General features: G+C 46.8%; 1 protein-coding gene across 4 annotated transcripts in view; it reads right to left on the bottom strand.

Moving 5' to 3' along the window:
- pard3bb (par-3 family cell polarity regulator beta b) overlaps positions 1–24973 on the bottom strand; it is a 288351-nt gene that overhangs the window by 251904 nt on the left and 11474 nt on the right. For all 4 annotated transcript variants that reach the window (XM_036975336.1, XM_036975337.1, XM_036975335.1 and 1 more), the window contains one exon: positions 1544–1645. In XM_036975336.1, the coding sequence (XP_036831231.1) occupies positions 1544–1645 (102 nt within the window). The remainder of the gene's footprint in view (positions 1–1543; positions 1646–24973) is intronic.

Raw genomic sequence — 24973 nt, forward strand, 5'->3', positions numbered from 1 at the left:
CCACCCAGACTATTTACATTAACACCCCCCTTTGTTTTTACACTGCTGCTACTGTTTATTATCTATGCACACAGTCACTTTACCCCCACCTACATGTACAAACTACCTCAACTAACCTGTACATTGACTCGGAACCGGTACCCCCTGTATATAGACTCCACATTGACTCTGTACTGGTACCCCCTGTATATAGCCTCCACATTGACTCTGTACCGGTACCCCCTGTATATAGCCTCCACATTGACTCTGTACCGGTACCCCCTGTATATAGCCTCCACATTGACTCTGTACCGGTACCCCCTGTATATAGCCTCCACATTGACTCTGTACCGGTACCCCCTGTATATAGCCTCATAATTATTGTGTTACTAGCTAGCGTTACATGTGTGATCTGTGTAGTGATATTATTCATATTTGCATTGCTAGTTATAGCCTAATGTTAGCTAGCTATAGCCTAATGTTAGCTAGCTATAGCCTAATGTTAGCTAGCTATAGCCTAATGTTAGCTAGCTATAGCCTAATGTTAGCTAGCTATAGCCTAATGTTAGCTAGCTATAGCCTAATGTTAGCTAGCTATAGCCTAATGTTAGCTAATGCTCTGTGTGCTCAATACAATGTTCATGATGTTACTACGACAACTGTTGATAGACGTAGCTGATAAATTCACTCGGGTTATCTTGTTGCCTAGTTAAATAAAGGACGAACAAAAATAATTAGTAATATATACTCCTATTTCCAAGCCCTCTCATTGAGTGTGCCAGAGCGCAGAATAACTGACGAATTTACCAACGCTCAACACCCATATGGCCGGTGTCAGTAAAAGTTGGCAAAAAGCATAATTAAATTGTTGCCAGCAGCACAGTTTCAGTCACTAACACTCTGGATAACATGAAAACAGCCTAACCAGCTCTGCTAGGGGGAGTAAAATGGTCAGAGTGAGGTGTTCTCTCGTGTGTCTGGGAGTAGCTAGCAAGCTAAAGTCACCAAAATGTGATTGGGGGTAAAGTCACCAAAATGTGATTGAGGTTAAAGTCACCGAAATGTGATTGGGGGTAAAGTCACCAAAATGTGATTGAGGTTAAAGTCACTGAAATGTGATTGGGGGTAAAGTCACTGAAATGTGATTGGGGGTAAAGTCACCGAAATGTGATTGAGGGTAAAGTCACCAAAATGTGATTGAGGTTAAAGTCACTGAAATGTGATTGGGGGTAAAGTCACCGAAATGTGATTGGGGGTAAAGTCACTGAAATGTGATTGAGGGTAAAGTCACTGAAATGTGATTGGGGGTAAAGTTACTGAAATGTGATTGGGGGTAAAGTCACTGAAATGTGATTGAGGGTAAAGTCACTGAAATGTGATTGAGGGGAAAGTCACCGAAATGTGATCGAGGGTAAAGCCACCAAAATGTGATCGAGGTTGAAGTCACCAAAGAATGCACTGATAGCTACACAGTAGATCATTGTTACCTTCCCTTGTCCAAAAGTAGTGCACTACATAGGGAATAAGGTGGCATTTGGCACTCGGCCCTAACGTTGATCGTTACCTTGTCTCTGTCCTCCACCAGGTCAGTCAGTACATCATCAGGGTCCAGGATGCCCCCGTCACAGTACTCCACATGGTGGGTACGAACCAGGAAGTCACCCTCCTGTGGGAGGAAGCACATCAAACATCCTCATTTCATAAATGGCACAACGAACACAACCAATCAACATTCTGATTTATGGTACACAAACATCCTAAATCTCTATCGTCCACAGTTCCATCTCACAAAAAGGCAAAATAAACAGCATCTATTTTTTAATTACAATAATATACATCTGTGAATCAGATCATTTGTAATTCCAATGTAATTTATGAAATTATAATGTTTGCCTAATGTTTTTAGGTTGGGCAACACTTGACAATGGAGAAAAGACTTCCAAGTCTGCCTCGTAATGCAAGTGTCTGGCCTGAGTACAGTATCTACAGTAGACCTCAACTATCTCAGCCAGATACAGGAGCGTGAAATTCTCTACTATGACCACAGTGATCCAGAGCTGGGGGTCCAGAGGGGAGGCTGGAGCTGGGAGAACAGGGACTAGAGCTGGGGGTCCAGAGGGGAGGCTGGAGCTCGGAGAACAGGGACTAGAGCTGGGGGGCTGGAGCTGGGAGAACAGGGACTAGAGCTGGGGGGCCAGAGGGGAGGCTGGAGCTGGGAGAACAGGGACTACAGCTGGGGGTCCAGAGTGGAGGCTAGAGCTGGGAGAACAGGGACTAGAGCTGGGGGTCTAGAGGGGAGGCTGGAGCTGGGAGAACAGGGACTAGAGCTGGGGGTCCAGAGGGGAGGCTGGAGCTGGGAGAACAGGGACTAGAGCTGGGGGTCCAGAGGGGAGGCTGAAGCTGGGAGAACAGGGACTAGAGCTGGGGGTCCAGAGGGGAGGCTGGAGCTGGGAGAACAGGGACTAGAGCTGGGGGTCCAGAGGGGAGGCTGGAGCTCGGAGAACAGGGACTAGAGCTGGGGGGGGGGGGGGGGGGGGGGGGCTGGAGCTGGGAGAACAGGGACTAGAGCTGGGGGGGAGGCTGGAGCTGGGAGAACAGGGACTAGAGCTGGGGGGGGGGCTGGAGCTGGGAGAACAGGGACTAGAGCTGGGGGTCCAGAGGGGGGGCTGGAGCTGGGAGAACAGGGACTACAGCTGGGGGTCCAGAGTGGAGGCTGGAGCTGGGAGAACAGGGACTAGAGCTGGCGTGGTTACATGTGGTCCAAGGTTGTGAGGCCAGGTGGATGTACTGCCAAATTCTCTAAAACGACGGTTTTCGAAATGAACACGGTAGAGACGGTAGAGAAATGAACTCTCTGGTGGACATTCCTGCAGTCAGCATGCAATTTCACGCTCCTCCAAAACTTGAGACATCTGTGGCATTGTGCTGTGTGACAAAACTGCACATAGAGTGGCCTTTTACTGTCCCCAGCACCAGGTGCACCTATGTAATGATCCTGCTGTTTAATCAGCTTCTTGATATGCCACACCTGTCAGGTGGATGGATTATCTTGACAAAGGAGAAATGCTCAGTAACAGTGATGTAAACACGTTTTTCTTTTGTGCACAAAATTATAGAGAAATTAGCTTGAAATAGAACATCATACCTTCACACTGTAGAGTTCTATACAGGACTGGGTGTTACCTTCACGCTGTAGAGTTCTATACAGGACTGGGTGTTAACCTTCACACTGTAGAGTACTATACAGGACTGGGTGTTACCTTCACACTGTAGAGTTCTATACAGGACTAGGTGTTACCTTCACACTGTAGAGTTCTATACAGGACTGGGTGTTACCTTCACACTGTAGAGTTCTATACAGGACTGGGTGTTAACCTTCACACTGTAGAGTTCTATACAGGACTGGGTGTTAACCTTCACACTGTAGAGTTCTATACAGGACTGGGTGTTACCTTCACACTGTAGAGTTCTATACAGGACTAGGTGTTACCTTCACACTGTAGAGTTCTATACAGGACTGGGTGTTACCTTCACACTGTAGAGTTCTATACAGGACTGGGTGTTACCTTCACACTGTAGAGTTCTATTCAGGACTGGGTGTTACCTTCACGCTGTAGAGTTCTATACAGGACTGGGTGTTAACCTTCACACTGTAGAGTTCTATACAGGACTGGGTGTTACCTTCACACTGTAGAGTTCTATACAGGACTAGGTGTTACCTTCACACTGTAGAGTTCTATACAGGACTGGGTTTTACCTTCACACTGTAGAGTTCTATACAGGACTGGGTGTTAACCTTCACACGGTAGAGTTCTATACAGGACTGGGTGTTAACCTTCACACTGTAGAGTTCTATACAGGACTGGGTGTTACCTTCACACTGTAGAGTTCTATACAGGACTAGGTGTTACCTTCACACTGTAGAGTTCTATACAGGACTGGGTGTTACCTTCACACTGTAGAGTTCTATACAGGACTGGGTGTTACCTTCACACTGTAGAGTTCTATACAGGACTGGGTGTTACCTTCACACTGTAGAGTTCTATACAGGACTAGGTGTTACCTTCACACTGTAGAGTTCTATACAGGACTGGGTGTTACCTTCACACTGTAGAGTTCTATACAGGACTGGGTGTTACCTTCACACTGTAGAGTTCTATACAGGACTGGGTGTTAACCTTCACACTGTAGAGTTCTATACAGGACTGGGTGTTACTTTCACACTGTAGAGTTCTATACAGGACTGGGTGTTACCTTCACGCTGTAGAGTTCTATACAGGACTGGGTGTTAACCTTCACACTGTAGAGTTCTATACAGGACTGGGTGTTAACCTTCACACTGTAGAGTTCTATACAGGACTGGGTGTTACCTTCACGCTGTAGAGTTCTATACAGGACTGGGTGTTAACCTTCACGCTGTAGAGTTCTATACAGGACTGGGTGTTGCCTTCACGCTGTAGAGTTCTATACAGGACTGGGTGTTAACCTTCACACTGTAGAGTTCTATACAGGACTGGGTGTTACCTTCACACTGTAGAGTTCTATACAGGACTAGGTGTTACCTTCACACTGTAGAGTTCTATAAAGGACTGGGTGTTACCTTCACACTGTAGAGTTCTATACAGGACTAGCTGTTACCTTCACGCTGTAGAGTTCTATACAGGACTGGGTGTTACCTTCACGCTGTAGAGTTCTATACAGGACTGGGTGTTACCCTTCACACTGTAGAGTTCTATACAGGACTAGCTGTTACCTTCACGCTGTAGAGTTCTATACAGGACTGGGTGTTACCTTCACGCTGTAGAGTTCTATACAGGACTAGGTGTTACCTTCACACTGTAGAGTTCTATACAGGACTGGGTGTTAACCTTCACACTGTAGAGTTCTAATCTCATAATTTCTCTCTGTAAACAGATGATCATGTATCTCAGTTGTCATCTCAGCCTGTAGATATGCATTCATGTTGACCTCTTGTTGTTTTGGGGCAGTGGGAATATACTGCTGCGTTCTATTCTAGGATGGAAGACACGGTTACAGATGGATGGGGAGGTAGCATGTGGATGAGGCTGAGCGAAGGGTTAGGCAATACAGATGGATTGGTTAGGCAGCAATAGAGATGGATGGGTTAAGCAGTAATACAGATGGTTGGGTTAGGGTTAGGTAGCAATACATATGGATGGGTTAGGCAGTAATACAGATGTATGGGTTAGGCAGTAATACAGATGGATGGGTTAGGCAGCAATACAGATGGATGGGTTAGGGTTAGGCAGCAATACAGATGGTAGGGTTAGGGTTAGGCAGTAATACAGATGGTTGGGTTAGGGTTAGGCAGCAATACAGATGGATGGGTTAGGCAGTAATACAGATGAATGGGTTAGGCAGTAATACAGATGATTGGGTTAGGGTTAGGCAGCAATACAGATGGATGGGTTAGGCAGTAATACAGATGGTTGGGTTAGGGTTAGGCAGAAATACAGATGGATGAGTTAGGCAGTAATACAGATGGTTGGGTTAGGGTTGGGCAGCAATGCAGATGGATTGGTTAGGCAGTGATACAGATGATTGGATTAGGCAGTAATACAGATGGATGGGTTAGGCAGTAATACAGATGAGGGGTTAGGGTTAGGCAGTAATACAGATGAATGGGTTAGGCAGTAATACAGATTATTGGATTAGGCAGTAATACAGATGGATGGGTTAGGCAGTAATACAGATGGATGGGTTAGGGTTAGGCAGAAATACAGATGGATGAGTTAGGCAGTAATACAGATTGTTGGGTTAGGCAGCAATACAGATGGATGGGTTAGGCAGTAATACAGATGGTTGGGTTAGGGTTAGGCAGCAATGCAGATGGATAGGTTAGGCAGTAATACAGGTGAATGGGTTAGGCAGTAATACAGATGGTTGGGTTAGGGTTAGGCAGCAATACAGATGGATGGGTTAGGCAGTAATACATATGGTTGGGTTAGGGTTAGGCAGAAATACAGATGGATGAGTTAGGCAGTAATACAGATGGTTGGGTTAGGGTTGGGCAGCAATGCAGATGGATTGGTTAGGCAGTGATACAGATGATTGGATTAGGCAGTAATACAGATGGATGGGTTAGGCAGTAATACAGATGGAGGGGTTAGGGTTAGGCAGTAATACAGATGGTTGGGTTAGGCAGTAATACAGATGAATGGGTTAGGCAGTAATACAGATTATTGGATTAGGCAGTAATACAGATGGATGGGTTAGGCAGTAATACAGATGGTTGGGTTAGGGTTAGGCAGCAATGCAGATGGATATGTTAGGCAGTAATACAGATGGTTGGGTTAGGGTTGGGCAGCAATGCAGATGGATAGGTTAGGCAGTAATACAGATGAATGGGTTAGGCAGTAATACAGATGGAAGGGTTAGGGTTAGGCAGTAATACAGATGGAAGGGTTAGGGTTAGGCAGTAATACAGATGGTTGGGTTAGGCAGTTGTCACGCCCTGGTCTTAGTATTTTGTGTTTTCTTTATTATTTTGGTCAGGCCAGGGTGTGACATGGGTTATTTATGTGGTGTGTTTTGTCTAAGGGTTTGTTGTAGGTTATGGGATTGTGGTTAGTAGAGTTGTCTAGAAAAGTCTATGGCTGCCTGGAGTGGTTTTCAATCAGAGGCAGGTGTTTATCGTTGTCTCTGATTGGGAACCATATTTAGGCAGCCATATTCTTTGAGTGTTTCGTGGGTGATTGTTCCTGTCTCTGTGTTTGTTTGCACCAGATAAGGCTGTTTAGGTTTTTCACGTTTATTGTTTTGTATACTGTTCGTGTTTTCATCTTTATTAAAGATGTATGCAATTAACCACGCTGCATTTTGGTCCGCCTCTCCTTCAACAGAAGAATCCCGTAACAGCAGTAATACAGATGGATGGGTTAGGCAGTAATACAGATGGTTGGGTTAGGGTTGGGCAGCAATGCAGATGGATTGGTTAGGCAGTGATACAGATGATTGGATTAGGCAGTAATACAGATGAATGGGTTAGGCAGTAATACAGATGGATGGGTTAGGCAGTAATACAGATGGATGGGTTAGGCAATAATACAGATGGATGGGTTAGGCAGTAATACAGATGAATGGGTTAGGCAGTAATACAGATGATTGGGTTAGGCAGTAATACAGATGGATGGGTTAGGGTTAGGCAGTGATACAGATGGATGGGTTAGGGTTAGGCAGTGATACAGATGATTGGATTAGGCAGTAATACAGATGGATGGGTTAGGCAGTAATACAGATGATTGGATTAGGCAGTAATACAGATGGATGGGTTAGGGTTAGGCAGTAATACAGATGGATGGGTTAGGCAGTAATACAGCTGGATGGGTTAGGCAGTAATACAGATGAATGGGTTAGGCAGCAATACAGATGGAGGGGTTAGGCAGTAATACAGATGGATTGGTTAGGTTAGGCAGCAATACAGATGGATGGGTTAGGCAGCAATACAGACGGATGAGTTAGGCAGTAATACAGGTGGTTGGGTTAGGCAGCAATACAGATGGATGGGTTAGGCAGTAATACAGATGGATGGGTTAGGCAGTAATACAGATGGATGGGTTAGGCAGCAATACAGACGGATGAGTTAGGCAGTAATACAGGTGGTTGGGTTAGGCAGCAATACAGATGGATGGGTTAGGCAGTAATACAGATGGATGGGTTATGCAGTAATACAGATGTTTGGATTAGGGTTAGGCAGTAATACAGATGGATGGGTTAGGCAGTAATACAGATGGATGGGTTAGGCAGTAATACAGATGGTTGGGTTAGGCAGTAATACAGATGGATGGGTTAGGCAGCAATACAGATGGATGGGTGAGATAGCATGTCGATAAGGCTGAGCTGATAGAAGACACTGGGAAAACTTGGAGATATGAATCCAAAGCAGTAGCCCATTCCCATAAAAACAGACAGCTAGGAGAACCATTCAGTATTTTAAGACCATAATGGAATGAGCCTTCAGGCTTCATCGGGGTTTTGTCCTCCATCATTTTTAATGCATGTCATGTTTTCTCCGGCTGGGGCAGCCTACGGCTTTTAATTATCTAAGAAATTCAAATAAACCAATCAATCAATAACTAACTTGACTGACTTAATAAAAAATGCCCAATGCGGCTGTTTTTAATCTCAATATGAATTTTTTTTTTTTTTTAAATACAATTAACTAAGTACCTTAATTTTAATAAATTGAAAATTGAAAAAATAAACAAAAAATAGCGTCTTAGCAAAGAGCAATTTCTCAACAAGAAATGTAGCTAGGACTGTCTGGGAGTGGACTGAGTGGGGAGGGGGAAACTGACTGTCTGGGAGTGGACTGAGTGGGGAGGGGGAAACTGACTGTCTGGGAGTGGACTGAGTGGGGAGGGGGAAACTGACTGTCTGGGAGTGGACTGAGTGGGGAGGGGGAAACTGACTGTCTGGGAGTGGACTGAGTGGGGAGGGGGAAACTGACTGTCTGGGACTGGACTGAGTGGGGAGGGGGAAACTGACTGTCTGGGAGTGGACTGAGTGGGGAGAAACTGACTGTCTGGGAGTGGACTGAGTGGGGAGAAACTGACTGTCTGGGAGTGGACTGAGTGGGGAGGGGGAAACTGACTGTCTGGGACTGGACTGAGTGGGGAGGGGGAAACTGACTGTCTGGGACTGGACTGAGTGGGGAGGGGGAAACTGACTGTCTGGGAGTGGACTGAGTGGGGAGGGGGAAACTGACTGTCTGGGAGTGGACTGAGTGGGGAGAAACTGACTGTCTGGGAGTGGACTGAGTGGGGAGAAACTGACTGTCTGGGAGTGGACTGAGTGGGGAGGGGGAAACTGACTGTCTGGGAGTGGACTGAGTGGGGAGAAACTGACTGTCTGGGAGTGGACTGAGTGGGGAGAAACTGACTGTCTGGGAGTGGACTGAGTGGGGAGAAACTGACTGTCTGGGAGTGGACTGAGTGGGGAGAAACTGACTGTCTGGGAGTGGACTGAGTGGGGGGAAACTGACTGTCTGGGAGTGGACTGAGTGGGGAGAAACTGACTGTCTGGGAGTGGACTGAGTGGGGAGAAACTGACTGTCTGGGACTGGACTGAGTGGGGAGGGGGAAACTGACTGTCTGGGAGTGGACTGAGTGGGGAGAAACTGACTGTCTGGGAGTGGACTGAGTGGGGAGAAACTGACTGTCTGGGAGTGGACTGAGTGGGGAGAAACTGACTGTCTGGGAGTGGACTGAGTGGGGAGAAACTGACTGTCTGGGAGTGGACTGAGTGGGGGGAAACTGACTGTCTGGGAGTGGACTGAGTGGGGAGAAACTGACTGTCTGGGAGTGGACTGAGTGGGGAGAAACTGACTGTCTGGGAGTGGACTGAGTGGGGAGAAACTGACTGTCTGGGAGTGGACTGAGTGGGGGGAAACTGACTGTCTGGGAGTGGACTGAGTGGGGAGAAACTGACTGTCTGGGAGTGGACTGAGTGGGGAGAAACTGACTGTCTGGGAATGGACTGAGTGGTGGGAAACTGACTGTCTGGGAGTGGACTGAGTGGGGAGAAACTGACTGTCTGGGAGTGGACTGAGTGGGGAGAAACTGACTGTCTGGGAGTGGACTGAGTGGGGGGAAACTGACTGTCTGGGAGTGGACTGAGTGGGGAGAAACTGACTGTCTGGGAGTGGACTGAGTGGGGAGAAACTGACTGTCTGGGAGTGGACTGAGTGGGGAGAAACTGACTGTCTGGGAGTGGACTGAGTGGGGGGAAACTGACTGTCTGGGAGTGGACTGAGTGGGGAGAAACTGACTGTCTGGGAGTGGACTGAGTGGGGAGAAACTGACTGTCTGGGAGTGGACTGAGTGGGGAGAAACTGACTGTCTGGGAGTGGACTGAGTGGGGGGAAACTGACTGTCTGGGAGTGGACTGAGTGGGGAGAAACTGACTGTCTGGGAGTGGACTGAGTGGGGAGAAACTGACTGTCTGGGAGTGGACTGAGTGGGGAGAAACTGACTGTCTGGGAGTGGACTGAGTGGGGAGAAACTGACTGTCTGGGAGTGGACTGAGTGGGGAGAAACTGACTGTCTGGGAGTGGACTGAGTGGGGAGAAACTGACTGTCTGGGAGTGGACTGAGTGGGGGGAAACTGACTGTCTGGGAGTGGACTGAGTGGGGAGAAACTGACTGTCTGGGAGTGGACTGAGTGGGGAGAAACTGACTGTCTGGGAGTGGACTGAGTGGGGAGAAACTGACTGTCTGGGAGTGGACTGAGTGGGGGGAAACTGACTGTCTGGGAGTGGACTGAGTGGGGAGAAACTGACTGTCTGGGAGTGGACTGAGTGGGGAGAAACTGACTGTCTGGGAATGGACTGAGTGGGGAGAAACTGACTGTCTGGGAGTGGACTGAGTGGGGAGAAACTGACTGTCTGGGAGTGGACTGAGTGGGGAGAAACTGACTGTCTGGGAGTGGACTGAGTGGGGGGAAACTGACTGTCTGGGAGTGGACTGAGTGGGGAGAAACTGACTGTCTGGGAGTGGACTGAGTGGGGAGAAACTGACTGTCTGGGAGTGGACTGAGTGGGGAGAAACTGACTGTCTGGGAGTGGACTGAGTGGGGGGAAACTGACTGTCTGGGAGTGGACTGAGTGGGGAGAAACTGACTGTCTGGGAGTGGACTGAGTGGGGAGAAACTGACTGTCTGGGAGTGGACTGAGTGGGGAGAAACTGACTGTCTGGGAGTGGACTGAGTGGGGAGAAACTGACTGTCTGGGAGTGGACTGAGTGGGGGGAAACTGACTGTCTGGGAGTGGACTGAGTGGGGGGAAACTGACTGTCTGGGAGTGGACTGAGTGGGGAGAAACTGACTGTCTGGGAGTGGACTGAGTGGGGAGAAACTGACTGTCTGGGAGTGGACTGAGTGGGGAGAAACTGACTGTCTGGGAGTGGACTGAGTGGGGGGAAACTGACTGTCTGGGAGTGGACTGAGTGGGGAGAAACTGACTGTCTGGGAGTGGACTGAGTGGGGAGAAACTGACTGTCTGGGAGTGGACTGAGTGGGGGGAAACTGACTATCTGGGAGTGGACTGAGTGGGGAGAAACTGACTGTCTGGGAGTGGACTGAGTGGGGAGAAACTGACTGTCTGGGAGTGGACTGAGTGGGGAGAAACTGACTGTCTGGGAGTGGACTGAGTGGGGAGAAACTGACTGTCTGGGAGTGGACTGAGTGGGGAGAAACTGACTGTCTGGGAGTGGACTGAGTGGGGAGAAACTGACTGTCTGGGAGTGGACTGAGTGGGGGGAAACTGACTGTCTGGGAGTGGACTGAGTGGGGAGAAACTGACTGTCTGGGAGTGGACTGAGTGGGGAGAAACTGACTGTCTGGGAGTGGACTGAGTGGGGAGAAACTGACTGTCTGGGAGTGGACTGAGTGGGGGGAAACTGACTGTCTGGGAGTGGACTGAGTGGGGAGAAACTGACTGTCTGGGAGTGGACTGAGTGGGGAGAAACTGACTGTCTGGGAATGGACTGAGTGGGGAGAAACTGACTGTCTGGGAGTGGACTGAGTGGGGAGAAACTGACTGTCTGGGAGTGGACTGAGTGGGGAGAAACTGACTGTCTGGGAGTGGACTGAGTGGGGGGAAACTGACTGTCTGGGAGTGGACTGAGTGGGGAGAAACTGACTGTCTGGGAGTGGACTGAGTGGGGAGAAACTGACTGTCTGGGAGTGGACTGAGTGGGGAGAAACTGACTGTCTGGGAGTGGACTGAGTGGGGGGAAACTGACTGTCTGGGAGTGGACTGAGTGGGGAGAAACTGACTGTCTGGGAGTGGACTGAGTGGGGAGAAACTGACTGTCTGGGAGTGGACTGAGTGGGGAGAAACTGACTGTCTGGGAGTGGACTGAGTGGGGAGAAACTGACTGTCTGGGAGTGGACTGAGTGGGGGGAAACTGACTGTCTGGGAGTGGACTGAGTGGGGAGAAACTGACTGTCTGGGAGTGGACTGAGTGGGGAGAAACTGACTGTCTGGGAGTGGACTGAGTGGGGAGAAACTGACTGTCTGGGAGTGGACTGAGTGGGGAGAAACTGACTGTCTGGGAGTGGACTGAGTGGGGAGAAACTGACTGTCTGGGAGTGGACTGAGTGGGGAGAAACTGACTGTCTGGGAGTGGACTGAGTGGGGGGAAACTGACTGTCTGGGAGTGGACTGAGTGGGGAGAAACTGACTGTCTGGGAGTGGACTGAGTGGGGAGAAACTGACTGTCTGGGAGTGGACTGAGTGGGGAGAAACTGACTGTCTGGGAGTGGACTGAGTGGGGGGAAACTGACTGTCTGGGAGTGGACTGAGTGGGGAGAAACTGACTGTCTGGGAGTGGACTGAGTGGGGAGAAACTGACTGTCTGGGAATGGACTGAGTGGGGAGAAACTGACTGTCTGGGAGTGGACTGAGTGGGGAGAAACTGACTGTCTGGGAGTGGACTGAGTGGGGAGAAACTGACTGTCTGGGAGTGGACTGAGTGGGGGGAAACTGACTGTCTGGGAGTGGACTGAGTGGGGAGAAACTGACTGTCTGGGAGTGGACTGAGTGGGGAGAAACTGACTGTCTGGGAGTGGACTGAGTGGGGAGAAACTGACTGTCTGGGAGTGGACTGAGTGGGGGGAAACTGACTGTCTGGGAGTGGACTGAGTGGGGAGAAACTGACTGTCTGGGAGTGGACTGAGTGGGGAGAAACTGACTGTCTGGGAGTGGACTGAGTGGGGAGAAACTGACTGTCTGGGAGTGGACTGAGTGGGGAGAAACTGACTGTCTGGGAGTGGACTGAGTGGGGGGAAACTGACTGTCTGGGAGTGGACTGAGTGGGGAGAAACTGACTGTCTGGGAGTGGACTGAGTGGGGAGAAACTGACTGTCTGGGAGTGGACTGAGTGGGGAGAAACTGACTGTCTGGGAGTGGACTGAGTGGGGGGAAACTGACTGTCTGGGAGTGGACTGAGTGGGGAGAAACTGACTGTCTGGGAGTGGACTGAGTGGGGAGAAACTGACTGTCTGGGAATGGACTGAGTGGGGAGAAACTGACTGTCTGGGAGTGGACTGAGTGGGGAGAAACTGACTGTCTGGGAGTGGACTGAGTGGGGAGAAACTGACTGTCTGGGAGTGGACTGAGTGGGGGGAAACTGACTGTCTGGGAGTGGACTGAGTGGGGAGAAACTGACTGTCTGGGAGTGGACTGAGTGGGGAGAAACTGACTGTCTGGGAGTGGACTGAGTGGGGAGAAACTGACTGTCTGGGAGTGGACTGAGTGGGGGGAAACTGACTGTCTGGGAGTGGACTGAGTGGGGAGAAACTGACTGTCTGGGAGTGGACTGAGTGGGGAGAAACTGACTGTCTGGGAGTGGACTGAGTGGGGAGAAACTGACTGTCTGGGAGTGGACTGAGTGGGGAGAAACTGACTGTCTGGGAGTGGACTGAGTGGGGGGAAACTGACTGTCTGGGAGTGGACTGAGTGGGGGGAAACTGACTGTCTGGGAGTGGACTGAGTGGGGAGAAACTGACTGTCTGGGAGTGGACTGAGTGGGGAGAAACTGACTGTCTGGGAGTGGACTGAGTGGGGAGAAACTGACTGTCTGGGAGTGGACTGAGTGGGGGGAAACTGACTGTCTGGGAGTGGACTGAGTGGGGAGAAACTGACTGTCTGGGAGTGGACTGAGTGGGGAGAAACTGACTGTCTGGGAGTGGACTGAGTGGGGGGAAACTGACTATCTGGGAGTGGACTGAGTGGGGAGAAACTGACTGTCTGGGAGTGGACTGAGTGGGGAGAAACTGACTGTCTGGGAGTGGACTGAGTGGGGAGAAACTGACTGTCTGGGAGTGGACTGAGTGGGGAGAAACTGACTGTCTGGGAGTGGACTGAGTGGGGAGAAACTGACTGTCTGGGAGTGGACTGAGTGGGGAGAAACTGACTGTCTGGGAGTGGACTGAGTGGGGGGAAACTGACTGTCTGGGAGTGGACTGAGTGGGGAGAAACTGACTGTCTGGGAGTGGACTGAGTGGGGAGAAACTGACTGTCTGGGAGTGGACTGAGTGGGGGGAAACTGACTGTCTGGGAGTGGACTGAGTGGGGAGAAACTGACTGTCTGGGAGTGGACTGAGTGGGGAGAAACTGACTGTCTGGGAATGGACTGAGTGGGGAGAAACTGACTGTCTGGGAGTGGACTGAGTGGGGAGAAACTGACTGTCTGGGAGTGGACTGAGTGGGGAGAAACTGACTGTCTGGGAGTGGACTGAGTGGGGGGAAACTGACTGTCTGGGAGTGGACTGAGTGGGGAGAAACTGACTGTCTGGGAGTGGACTGAGTGGGGAGAAACTGACTGTCTGGGAGTGGACTGAGTGGGGAGAAACTGACTGTCTGGGAGTGGACTGAGTGGGGGGAAACTGACTGTCTGGGAGTGGACTGAGTGGGGAGAAACTGACTGTCTGGGAGTGGACTGAGTGGGGAGAAACTGACTGTCTGGGAGTGGACTGAGTGGGGAGAAACTGACTGTCTGGGAGTGGACTGAGTGGGGAGAAACTGACTGTCTGGGAGTGGACTGAGTGGGGGGAAACTGACTGTCTGGGAGTGGACTGAGTGGGGGGAAACTGAAAACTAGCTGTTGTTGTCAGAGAGGACTCTCTTATTAACTAATTTTAGGCCTGGTGTCCGCGTTGCTCTCTCCCCATCATGAAGAAGTAGACCCAGTCTACAGAGTAGTTCTCTCCCCATCATGAAGAAGTAGACCCAGCCTACAGAGTAGTTCTCTCCCCATCATGAAGAAGTAGACCCAGTCTACAGAGTAGCTCTCTCCCCATCATGAAGAAGTAGACCCAGCCTACAGAGTAGTTCTCTTCCCATCATGAAGAAGTAGACCTAGCCTACAGAGTAGTTCTCTCCCCATCATGAAGAAGTAGACCCAGCCTACAGAGTAGTTCTCTCCCCATCATGAAGAAGTAGACCCAGCCTACAGAGTAGTTCTCTCCCCATCATGAAGAAGTAGACCCAGTCTACAGAGTAGTTCTCTCCCCATCATGAAGAAGTAGACCCAGCCTACAGAGTAGTTCTCTCCCCATCATGAAGAAGTAGACCCAGCCTACAGAGTAGTTCTCTCCCCATCATGAAGAAGTAGACCTAGCCTACAGAGTAGTTCTCTCCCCATCATGAAGAAGTAGACCCAGCCTACAGACTAGTTCTCTCCCCATCATGAAGAAGTAGACCCAGCCTACAGAGTAGTTCTCTCCCCATCATGAAGAAGTAGACCCAGCCTACAGAGTAGTTCTCTCCCCATCATGAAGAAGTAGACCCAGCCTACAGAGTAGTTCTCTCCCCATCATGAAGAAGTAGACCTAGCCTACAGAGTAGTTCTCTCCCCATCATGAAGAAGTAGACCCAGCCTACAGAGTAGTTCTCTTCCCATTATGAAGAAGTAGACCCAGCCTACAGAGTAGTTCTCTCCCCATCATGAAGAAGTAGACCCAGCCTACAGAGTAGTTCTCTCCCCATCATGAAGAAGTAGACCTAGCCTACAGAGTAGTTCTCTCCCCATCATGAAGAAGTAGACCCAGCCTACAGAGTAGTTCTCTCCCCATCATGAAGAAGTAGACCCAGCCTACAGAGTAGTTCTCTCCCCATCATGAAGAAGTAGACCTAGCCTACAGAGTAGTTATCTTCCCATCATGAAGTAGACCCAGCCTACAGAGTAGTTCTCTCCCCATCATGAAGAAGTAGACCCAGCCTACCATCCTGTTTGAAACCATACCATGTAGATGTTTAACTTTGTGTTAAACTACCCATACGTCTACAACGTAGGGCTTAACTTACTGTCAGAATAAAATTTGTGACATGAAGTTATAATCAGAACATGACCTATCAGCCTACTGTTAGGTAGCTAGGAACAGCTTTATCCGACCTCTGACACCCGTAGAGTCATAACCCATATAAACGGTAACCTGTCTGTATTGCCAGTAACATTCCACACGGCTGAGTTGCTCTTCCTCTCCGTGGATGGTAACATTTTTCTAACAGACCGCCCTGCCTCCTCTTCTGTGCTAATTGTCTTGTTTTCTGGCGCCGGGCCATGGGTTTAGATGCTATCAGCTCATTCTGGCAGAATTCAGCTTGCTCAGCCCTGTTCATCTCAGCATTCAGGCATCTGGCATTCCCGGCCCTTATGAAAAAATAACACCGCAGCTCCCTCCCTCCCTCCATCCCTCCCTCCCTCCCTCCATCCCTCCATTTGTCTTAGTAATTAAGTGGCCCTTTTTAGCAGTCTGATAACTTCCTGAGTGACTCCCATCTTCCCGAAACACCCCTCTCCCTCCCCTCACTTCCTCCCTCCCTTGCTTCAGGCTCCACTGACTGTTCAGAGAATACATTGCTGCAGGCCACAAGCTCTTTACTACAATGAACAACAACATATTTAAAATAAACGCAACATGTAATGTGTTTGGTCTCGTGGTTCATGAGCTGAAATAAAAGATCCCGGACATTTTTCACACAAAAAAAGCGTATTTCTTTCAAATTCTGCGCACATCCCTGTTAGTGAGCATTTTTTATTTGCCAAGATACTCCATCCACCTGACAGGTGTGGCATATCAAGAAGCTGATTTAATAGCATAGTCATTACACAGGTGCACCTTGTGCTGGGGGACAATAAAAGGCCACTCTAAAATGTGCCGTTTTGTCACACAACACAATGCCACAGATGTCTCAAATTTTGAGGGAGCGTGAAATTGGCATGCTGACTGTAAGAATGTCCATTTCTCTACCATAAGCCACCTCAAACATCGTTTCAGAGAATTCGTCAGTTCATCAGTACATGTAACCATGTCAAACCCATATCTTGATTTTTTTCAAACTTACGAGCGATTTATGACATATATAAAGATCTTGATTATTTGAACGTTCTCTCTAAATAAGATTTGTTGCACAATTAAAGGTCAACTTCTGGTAGCATTAAAGAAAATGAACACAGGTCTCAATCTGTCAAACACGAGCACACCCGTTAGCCAGTTAATCTTTAACCGTTAGCCAGCTAATCTTTATATTTAAAGTCTGGCCAACTTGGATCTATTTGGCTTTCTAACATGGTTTAAAACATGGTACAACAGTTGAACTGTTCTGAACACACCCTCCTGTCTGTCTCCAACGGTTTAAAACATGGTACAACAGTTGAACTGTTCTGAACACACCCTCCCGTCTGTCTCCAATGGTTTAAAACATGGTACAACAGTTGAACTGTTCTGAACACACCCTCATGTCTGTCTCCAACGGTTTAAAACATGGTACAACAGTTGAACTGTTCTGAACACACCCTCCCGTCTGTCTCCAATGGTTTAAAACATGGTACAACAGTTGAACTGTTCTGAACACACCCTCCTGTCTGTCTCCAACGGTTTAAAACATGGTACAACAGTTGAACTGTTCTGAACACACCCTCCCGTCTGTCTCCAATGGTTTAAAACATGGTACAACAGTTGAACTGTTCTGAACACACCCTCATGTCTGTCTCCAACGGTTTAAAACATGGTACAACAGTTGAACTGTTCTGAACACACCCTCATGTCTGTCTCCAACGGTTTAAAACATGGTACAACAGTTGAACTGTTCTGAACACACCCTCCCGTCTGTCTCCAATGGTTTAAAACATGGTACAACAGTTGAACTGTTCTGAACACACCCTCATGTCTGTCTCCAACGGTTTAAAACATGGTACAACAGTTGAACTGTTCTGAACACACCCTCCTGTCTGTCTCCAACGGTTTAAAACATGGTACAACAGTTGAACTGTTCTGAACACACCCTCCCGTCTGTCTCCAATGGTTTAAAACATGGTACAACAGTTGAACTGTTCTGAACACACCCTCATGTCTGTCTCCAATGGTTTAAAACATGGTACAACAGTTGAACTGTTCTGAACACACCCTCCTGTCTGTCTCCAACGGTTTAAAACATGGTACAACAGTTGAACTGTTCTGAACACACCCTCATGTCTGTCTCCAATGGTTTAAAACATGGTACAACAGTTGAACTGTTCTGAACACACCCTCATGTCTGTCTCCAATGGTTTAAAACATGGTACAACAGTTGAACTGTTCTGAACACACCCTCATGTCTGTCTCCAATGGTTTAAAACATGGTACAACAGTTGAACTGTTCTGAACACACCCTCCTGTCTGTCTCCAACGGTTTAAAACATGGTATAACAGTTGAACTGTTCTGAACACACCCTCCTGTCTGTCTCCAACGGTTTAAAACATGGTACAACAGTTGAACTGTTCTGAACACACCCTCATGTCTGTCTCCAACGGTTTAAAACATGGTACAACAGTTGAACTGTTCTGAACACACCCTCCTGTCTGTCTCCAACGGTTTAAAACATGGTACAACAGTTGAACTGTTCTGAACACACCCTCATGTCTGTCTCCAACGGTTTAAAACATGGTACAACAGTTGAACTGTTCTGAACACACCCTCATGTCTGTCTCCAACGGTTTAAAACATGGTACAACAGTTTAACTGTTCTGAACACACCCTCCTGTCTGTCTCCAACGGTTTAAAACATGGTACAACAGTTGAACTGTTCTGAACACACCCTCATGTCTGTCTCCAACGGTTTAAAACATGGTACAACAGTTGAACTGTTCTGAACACACCCTCATGTCTGTCTCCAACGGTTTAAAACATGGTACAACAGTTGAACTGTTCTGAACACACCCTCCTGTCTGTCTCCAACGGTTTAAAACATGGTACAACAGTTGAACTGTTCTGAACACACCCTCCTATTCATCTTGTTCACTTTGTTTAGGATGTTGAAATCAACTGGCCTACCCGGATAAGATGATGCTCAGAATGAGAACGAGATGTCAATTCCTGATATAAATGAGTATTTTTATCCTTGCACATCTATAAAACAACAGACTAGACAATAGCACGTGACAGTCTGTGGTTGAAATGCTGCAGTACGGCAATGCCTCAGGCGACAGAAACTGAGGATTCATTTCCCACAATAATGTTCATTGATAGTGCCGTTTTAGTAGGTTCTGCTCTATTCTACATGTTGCGACATAAGAGGGTATTGTTAGAAAGGTTAAGTTGACGTCTATTACTGTAAAATGTCTCAATCTACTACAGTAAAATGTCTATTGCAGTAAAAGAATGTCTCTACTACAGTAAAATAATGACTACCTACTACAGTAAAATAATGACTCTACCTACTACAGTAAAATAATGTCTCAATCTACTACAGTAAAATGTCTTACAGTAAAATAATGTCTCAATCTATTACAGTAAAATAATGTCTCTACCTATTACAGTAAAATAATGTCTCAATCTATTACAGTAAAATGTCTCTTACAGTAAAAGAATGTCTCTATTACAGTAAAATGTCTCTTACAGTAAAATAATGTCTCTACTACAGTAAAATAATGTCTCTACCTATTACAGTAAAATAATGTCTCAATCTATTACAGTAAAATGTCTCTACTACAGTAAAATAATGTCTCTACCTATTACAGTAAAATAATGTCTCTACCTACTACAGTAAAATAATGACTCTACCTACTACAGTAAAATAATGTCTCAATCTACTACAGTAAAATGTCTTACAGTAAAATAATGTCTCAATCTATTACAGTAAAATAATGTCTCTACCTATTACAGTAAAATAATGTCTCAATCTATTACAGTAAAATGTCTCTTACAGTAAAAGAATGTCTCTATTACAGTAAAATGTCTCTTACAGTAAAATAATGTCTCTACTACAGTAAAATAATGTCTCTACCTATTACAGTAAAATAATGTCTCAATCTATTACAGTAAAATGTCTCTACTACAGTAAAATAATGTCTCTACCTATTACAGTAAAATAATGTCTCTACCTACTACAGTAAAATAATGTCTCTATTACAGTAAAATAATGTCTCTACTACAGTAAAATAATGACTCAATGTGTTCCGGTGTCCATATGACCCAATGTGTTCCGGTGTCCATATGACCCAATGTGTTCCGGTGTCCATATGACCCAATGTGTTCCGGTGTCCATATGACCCAATGTGTTCCGGTGTCCATATGACCCAATGTGTTCCGGTGTCCATATGACCCAATGTGTTCCGGTGTCCATATGACCCATTCTGTTGGACCAAACCTCAAATGCAAACAGCGAGTTTAAACTGTTTGTTGTCAGAGAGTAAGAAGTTTTCTTTTGTATTTGTTGTGAGTGCCAGGGGGAGGGGCTTGATGTCTGTATAGGAAGGTGCATAGTTCACACAGCACATAGTTAAAAAAAAATAATACATGTTTTTAACCCTCTTTTTCTCCCCAATTTTGATCTTGTCTCATCGCTGCTACTCCCCAACGAAGAGGCGTCCTCCAAAACATGACCCGCGCTTCTTAACACCCTCCGCCCGCTTAACCCGGAAGCCAGTCGCACCAATGTGTCGGCGGAAACACCGTTCAACTGAGTGGCACCCGGCCCGCCACAAGGAGTCGCTAGACCCTCCACTAACCCTCCACTAACCCGGACGACGCTGGGTCAATTTTATGCAGCCCTATGGGACTCCCGATCACAGTGATACAGCCCGGGATCGAACCAGACTTAAAAGACAAAAAGCTCATAAAAACGGAGACAAAACAAACCTTGAATCTTCCAATACAGGCATTCATATATATAAAATATATATATAAAAAATAATAATTATAATTAAATATAAAAAAATAATATTATATTTTTTTTAAAGAAAGAGAAAAGGGGGGCGGGGGGGTTTAGCTGATCATTGGCACTTGGGGTGGAATTGTTGCTATAAGGCAGCGTTTCCCTGACAACATCCTGGGGATCCCAACGGGAGCACATTTCGTTGTTTGCCCTAGCACTACACAGCGGAGTCAAATTGATGATTCGTTTTAGCAGCTGAGTAGTGTCACAGCAAAAACCAAAACGTGCACCTCTCAGGGTCCCCAGGACCAAGTTTGGGAAGCACTGCTATAAGGCACTGGTACAAAAAAGGTGGCCAAACAAACTGGCCCGGTGTAATTCATACATCATATCACGGACTTAAAAAGGTGGCCAAACAAACTGGCCCGGTGTAATTCATACATCATATCACAGACTTAAAAAGGTGGCCAAACAAACTGGCCCGGTGTAATTCATACATCATATCACAGACTTAAAAAGGTGGCCAAACAAACTGGCCCGGTGTAATTCATACATCATATCACAGACTTAAAAAGGTGGCCAAACAAACTGGCCCGGTGTAATTCATACATCATATCACAGACTTAAAAAGGTGGCCAAACAAACTGGCCCGGTGTAATTCATACATCATATCACAGACTTAAAAAGGTGGCCAAACAAACTGGCCCGGTGTAATTCATACATCATATCACAGACTTAAAAAGGTGGCCAAACAAACTGGCCCGGTGTAATTCATACATCATATCACGGACTTAAAAAGGTGGCCAAACAAACTGGCCCGGTGTAATTCATACATCATATCACGGACTTAAAAAGGTGGCCAAACAAACTGGCCCGGTGTAATTCATATATCATATCACAGACTTAAAAAGGTGGCCAAACAAACTGGCCCGGTGTAATTCATACATCATATCACGGACTTAAAAAGGTGGCCAAACAAACTGGCCCGGTGTAATTCATACATCAGCTTTGTTTTATAAAGACAAAATACATAAAAAATTAAAGAAAACCTGGTCAGCAAGATGAAAACATCAGTTAGAATGATTTATTCTAAGTGGCCTTGATAAATAGTAAAAAATCAGCACAAAGGCAATAATGGCATAAACATTAATGTACGTGTCTATATGACAGCAGTCAATTATTTATATGGTCGGATACCATGGCGAATGTGTCTGTTTCCAGGCATCACGTTTCATCAAAACGGAGGCAACGCATCATCTCTCTGAAGCGGTCCCGTGACATGGTTTTCTCCAAAGAAAAGGTAGCCCAAACATCTGACTAGAAGCTCTCCAGAAAGCCTACGCTCTCCTTCCACCGAATCCTTCCACGGATACAGGATTGAAATGATCGCTTCCAGCTGGCTGAGAGCTTGCTGATGTTTTCAGCCTGAGATGTCGGGCTCTCTGTGATGACATGTTGATAAAATCAGCCCCTAGCATGTCACTGGCTTGTTCTATCCAAAACGGTGCCGTCCCCTCTCTCTCTCTCTCTCTCTCTCTCTCTCTCCCTCTCTCCATCTCCCCAACTCTCCCCCTCTCAATCTCTCCCCCTCTCTCCAACTCTCCCTCTCTCCAACTCTCCCTCTCTCCAACTCTCCAATTCTTCCTCTCCCTCTCTCCAACTCTCCCCCTCTCTCCAATTCTCCATCTCTCCCTCTATCTCTCCCCCTCTCTCCAACTCTCCCTCTCTCCAACTCTCCCTCTCTCCAACTCTCCAATTCTTCCTCTCCCTCTCTCCAACTCTCCCCCTCTCTCCAATTCTCCATCTCTCCCTCTCCCTCCCTCCAACTCTCCCTCTCTCCCTCTCTCCCGTCTCACATTTCTTTGTGGTTTGTGGCATGGCCACCTGCCCAGTTTGTATCGGTTCTGTCTTCTCCCCCCCCCCACTTAGTCCTCAGAAGAAGTGTAGGTTCGCTCCGAGGCTCAGAACCAGAAGAAAAATCATCAGAGATGTCATGATTCATTTCTTCCTCCGACCATCTGAGTCGTTTTCGTTCAGATCTCATAGCAGCATGTGCATCCATTTTGTCTTGGTCTTCTTGCCATTTGTATATAATACACGCGTTCACTGTGTACTCCTAGTTGGCCAGAGTAGACTGATAAGACTGCTTGGATTTGGTGGACAACAGATAGAACGGTGTTCTTCATTCACAATTGGTGATAACATAATAATGCATCTTTCGCTTCCCCCATTTCTCCCCCATCTCTCCCCCTCGCTCATCAACTCCCCCATCTCTCCCCCTCGCTCATCAACTCCCCCATCTCTCCCCCTCGCTCATCAACTCCCCCATCTCTCCCCCTTGCTCATCAACTCAAATGAATCTGTGGCCATTGAAGTCTCACGAGCTGCTCTCCCATTTATTGTGATACTCATATCATGGGCCCCAGACTAACTCATCTCATGGGCCCCAGACTAACTCATCTCATGGGCCCCAGACTAACTCATCTCATGGGCCCCAGACTAACTCATCTCATGGGCTCCAGACTAATTCATCTCATGGGCCCCAGACCAACTCATCTCATGGGCCCCAGATCAACTAATCTCATGGGCTCCAGACTAACATTTTCCCCTGGTGTTACTGATGCCACAAAACGTTTCCGTTGGTGGCACCAGCCCGTGATAATTTTTGTTGTTTAATATAACACTAAAGTGACGCATCAAACAGTGGACAAATCATTAAGAACACCTGCTCGTTTTTGTGAGTTTATAAAGTCATTCACAGTGTTTTATTAAAAAGTGTAATAGACAGATGGTATTGTGCGACCCATTTTGGACAATTAGGCTTTTGTTGTTATATTTTACTGTTAAAATAGGGCTCCAGATTTCCCCGATTTCAGTTTTTAGTTCAGTAAAGATGAATTTGCCTGCATCTTTATGTGCCCTAAAAATCATAGGCTAATTTATTTGGGGCTAATTCACCATTAGCTAGATCGCTAACTCTAAATATAATACCCATTGCTAGACGCCATGTATTAATCGTACAGTCCCCCCAAAAAACGTTGCAGTTGTAGCCTACCGCCCAATGAGGCACATCAAATATATTGATTACAAAAAGTTGCGATTGAGGTCAGAGACGTAAAAGTATACCTACAGAAAGCTGAGAACCTCATTTCTTCTATGTTTTTCAAATAGGATGTTTTTAAACGTTAACCTAACACAACAGCAGGCTCCAGAGAAACAGGTACAAGGAAACAGTTTCATTAAAGGAATCTTGAGGAATAAATGTTAAATCCACTTCATATCAGTGTAGATAAAAGGGAGGAGACAGGAGAAGGATTTTTTAAACCTGGAGAAACAATTGAGACATGGATTGTGTATGTGTGCCATTCAGAAGGTGAAAGGTTCAAAACAAACGATTGAAGAGCCTTTGAACGGGGTACGGTAGTAGGTGTCGTAACCAATTAGCATTACAGCAGGGTATTTCACACTCAACAGCTTCCTGTGTTTATCAGCCAACATCCAGCCAACTGTGGGAAGCATTGGGAGTCCACATGGACCAGGATCCCTGTGGAACATTTGACACCTTGTAGAGTCCATGTCCCTGATGAATTGAGGCTGTTCTGAAGGCAAAAGGGGGTGCAACTCATTCTTAGGAAGGTGTTCCTAATGTTTTGTCCAGTCAGTGTATAAGTGATCGTGTCCCAATACTTTGTTCTCTTTAATGTTGGGGACTATGCACAAACAGTGCTGTAATTTGTAAACGGTTCACCCATTATGGATGAAAAATGCCCTCAAATTAAAGCTGACAGTCTGCAATTTACCCTAAATTGTATCACTTAAAATCCAAAGAGCTGGAGTACAGAGGCAAAAAATAATAATAATTTAAATGGGTCACTGTATATCAGATTACTTTGTTTAAATGACATAGCCTATACTACAAATCCTAAGTATACTATAACGCACAGGGAAGACCAACAGCAGAGTCCAACCTCGCATGAGGGACTTGTGTTGAAATCTGTGCCAGTCTCTGCAGACAAAGGCCCGACAGACTAACCCTGCTGCTCTAAATCAGAAGACGTCATTACATAATCACAGGGTCAAAATGGCGATAACAATCCTTTAGTAGAGCATCATCACTACTGAGGAAAGGTAAATACTTCAGGCAGACAGACTTTAGTTACAGAACAGGCTAACGTGAGAGAAACAATTGAATCAAGACTACAGCTGAACTCTGACCCCGTTCTAAATCCACAATGTTATAGGCTATAATGCCCACGATTAAAAAAATATATTGTTTGAAATGCCAAACATCTACAAGAAAACACCTCGACTGTTACACCCGGTAAACTACTGTA

Source organism: Oncorhynchus mykiss, chromosome 3 (assembly GCF_013265735.2).
Source record: "Oncorhynchus mykiss isolate Arlee chromosome 3, USDA_OmykA_1.1, whole genome shotgun sequence".
Lineage (NCBI taxonomy): Eukaryota > Metazoa > Chordata > Actinopteri > Salmoniformes > Salmonidae > Oncorhynchus > Oncorhynchus mykiss.